The sequence below is a fragment of the Crocodylus porosus genome, unplaced genomic scaffold (assembly GCF_001723895.1).
Source record: "Crocodylus porosus isolate Cpor-Errol unplaced genomic scaffold, CroPor_comp1, whole genome shotgun sequence".
NCBI classification, from domain to species: domain Eukaryota; kingdom Metazoa; phylum Chordata; order Crocodylia; family Crocodylidae; genus Crocodylus; species Crocodylus porosus.
This window is the reverse complement of record NW_017728951.1, coordinates 40,346,431-40,349,891: the sequence shown is the minus strand read 5'-3', so window position 1 is coordinate 40,349,891 and position 3,461 is coordinate 40,346,431. Positions and strand designations below refer to the sequence as shown.

The 3,461-nt window shown below is 43.7% G+C and overlaps 1 protein-coding gene across 1 annotated transcript in view; it reads right to left on the bottom strand.

The window, feature by feature from the left end:
• Window positions 1-238: 238 nt before the first annotated feature.
• LOC109323864 (neurotrypsin-like) overlaps window positions 239-3,461 on the bottom strand; it is a 19,686-nt gene continuing 16,463 nt past the window's right edge. The window contains exon 9 of the mRNA XM_019555532.1: window positions 239-3,224. Within this exon, the coding sequence (XP_019411077.1) occupies window positions 2,914-3,224 (311 nt within the window). The 3' untranslated portion in view covers window positions 239-2,913. The remainder of the gene's footprint in view (window positions 3,225-3,461) is intronic.

The window sequence follows — 3,461 nt, the reverse complement described above, 5'->3', positions numbered from 1 at the left end:
TGGGTTAAAAAAAGGATCAAACAGTTATATAGAGAGCACAGGCTAATTACTTTAGATAGGATTCTATATCTCCCCATACTTCAGGGCATAAGATAGGTACAAGAGGACAATCTTTTTCTTCTCTGTTTGTACAGTCCTTACCATCCTGGGGGTTGTAGTGCTACGATAATACAAATAAATCACATGAGCAAACTTCCCCCAAAGAGAGGTTAGAAAATAATTGTCCAGTTTCTTGCATCCTCCTTTTTCCATCTACCACTGACCTGATCAAGTCTGCCAGTTCCAACATGTCCCTGTAATAGGCAGTAAGAGTCATTTTGACCTGCAATTCCATTTTTAGTAGGAAAGAAAAGTAGTACTGTTCTGAAGAGGTAACTCAGAAAAATTAAGACCAACATCTATAGACTTGTGCATAGGGACTGCTAAAGAGTATAAAAAATGAGTGAAGTGAAGTAGAAGCATTACTTCCTCCCTCACTCTTTCTTGTATGGTATCATAGGACTTATTGGAAGAATTCTTTCAAGTCCAGTGGGTGATAAAAAGGAGGACAGAAAATGGTAAGATTTGAAGAGGTGATGCTGGACTTTATCCAGCAAAAAGTAACTTGTTAATTGTCACTATCATCAACCACACCTTGCAACAGCTGGGCCATTCTCTACAACTGGTTCAAAGCCTTGTTCCCATAGTAAGGAAACCACTGTGCTCAAAGGGAGTATAGGCATAGAGGATCAACTCAGCAAGGTTATAATGGACAGGTGGCAGCAGCCAGAGAAGCAACATTCTCACTCGAGCTGAGAAGTCTCTTGTCTTGCGTCAGACTTATGGAAAAGCCAAATCTTCAGAGTGTTCTCCAATCAGCTACTGGCACTATTTTTGCAGAAGGTGGACAATTCACTCTACTGCAAAGACCAGGATCCTAGAAAATATCCACTTTCTCATATTCCTGTCATTCAAATTCCTGGGGGAATGAAGCCAGCTGTTGCATGTGCTGGGAGAAAGCTTTTACCATTATTAAGAGCGAAAGACACAGCTCGAGGAATTCTGCTTAAAAGAAAATTTCCTGAAGGATTTTTCAACACATATCCTGCTGCAACCTAACCATCCTGTGTTTTGTGCAGAGAGGAGAAAACAAACTAAGCAATTTAGCATGGGCTCAGTCATCTGCTCATAAAAAAAAATCTAATTTTTAACCTGCTTGTGTCTCTTCAAATGTAGGTGTCTCAGCACAGCCAAGACATCATAAAATAATAATGTCTTCAGGTCGGATAGGGCTCCTTTGCTCCCCAGCTCTTGTGTACAGGGAACACTCCTGATATTCTGCACTGGCTTGCCTGCATTCTGTTTAGAAACAGGCAGACAGTTAAGAAAAGTAAGTTAACTCAAATACTAAGGTGTTTCTCACATTGCTGTTCTTCTCACTCAAGATAACAAACAAGCTTGGGAAAGTCTTGACAAGTACCTAACAACCTTGTTTTCATTTAACCTTACATCAGTTCCATTCATGCTGAGATTACAAGCCAGATCCACAGCTGGTGTAAGCAGCTATATCAGTCAGAGTCCATATCAGCTGAGGATCCAACGCTGTGTCTTCTGAGAGGCATGAAAAGAGTCAGAAGGCAGAGAAACACAGACAGGAAGGTTGCTCAGCAGTTTGGATGTGACCCTGGGCTTCAACAAGCCAAATACCACACTTTACCACAAACTTCCTGCGCAACTGTGAGCAAGTCACTCAGTTTCTCTGTCTTTGTTCCCCAGTTGTGATGGGAACTATAGCATTTCCCCAACTTGAGCAGCAGGCAAGTGTTGTGAGGTTAAAAATCATTAAATATTGTTTGGCATTCATTTGCTATGGGGATGGGGGCCCAGATAAGTACCTAATACAGATCAAGTACCAAGAGGAATTATCTACACTGTTGCCATCTTGACCCAGTCAATGCAAACATTTGAGATTTAGCTTTGCCATTATATTTGGAGGGTTTTTTTCTGTGTTTTTATTATTAATTTTTTTGGTTTGTGCCTGTTAGGGGTCACATCTTCAAGCTTTTGTTGACAACCATGAGGGCTAGATATATCCTCTCTCTTTACAATGAAGATTGACTCCAACACCTGGAGCTTTAAAGAAAAACACTGAGTAGCACAAGCCTACCGATAAAACCAGAGGAGTTCCAGCACTGAGAATAAGGAGTGATTGAGGTGATTGTGGAAGGGTGAACATCTAGGAAGGATAAAGATGTTCACAGGGACTGCAGGAGGGTGAAATTAAGACTTAGGAGAGAGCAAATTCCTCTTTCAGCCATGGAAAAGGAGAAACTACACCCTGTTGACTTGGGGAGAGCAGAAGCAAAAGAATCACAGCCTCCCCTCCCTGTTCCCCTCCACAGTCCCGCTGTCTGAGGGGTGATGCAGAGAAGTGGCTGAGAGCAGCTTCCTCTAAAGTTCTCCTTCAAAGCAGCACCTTGCAGTACCCACTTGCCAGGAGTTCCACCTCTTCTGGCAGTGTTGGCCAAGTGGATGAACATGCAAGAAGTGAGAGAGAGATTTCCTGACAGAAGCCTGTTCCCCACTCCCATCACCTCTGTGTTCAGGAGTAGAGGAACTAACCAATACTATTCAACAGGATTCAGGTAGCGGGAGGAACAGAAGCGTCCGTCTTGCCATTCATATCTGCTTTCCTGGTTCAGAGATCTGGGACTGAAGGTAAAACAAGGTCTTTCAAGAGTTAAACATAATTGCTTCCTTTGAACACAGAGACAAAAATTAAACCACTAAGACAAAACAAATCCCTGTCAGATACAGAGAAGCAGAAGCCCCCTCTGGAGGTAGAAGGCAGCTCTTTCTTGGGTACTGGCCAACATTTTAATTCTGCAGTGGCTAAAAGAATCCAGCATTGAAGGTCACAAGGCTCACAGGCGTTCATTTCAACTTGGCCACTTTCTTGATCCAGGGTACAAATTTGCTAACTTTTGTGTAAATGCCAGGAGAATCCTTTCGGCCACACCTGTAACCCCAGGACGTGATCCCCAGAATGACCCACCGTCCATTTGACCTTTGACACATGAGTGGTCCACCACTGTCACCCTGGCAGCTGTCCACACGCTTATCTTCAGAGAGGTTTCCAGCACAGATCATGTGATCAGTGAACTTGCTTCCATAGCGGGTCTCGCAGTCTTCTCTTGGGAGAAGGGGTACCACACCCTGCTGTAATGTTCTGGAGTAGGACTTCCCTGGAACAGATGAGAAAGACAAGCACAACTCACCACATAGAGAACAGTAGCAGCCACAGCTACAGTAGTTATTGCCCACAGACTCACACTGCACTGCATCCCATCCTCTGCTACTGACCAGCCCTGAAGAGCAAGACGAAAGCTGCATCACCAAACAGACAGGGAGGAGCTACAGGAGGGATAGCCTTGAGGCTAAATCAGATGTTCAACATCTTCATCAGTGACTTGGATGAGGGG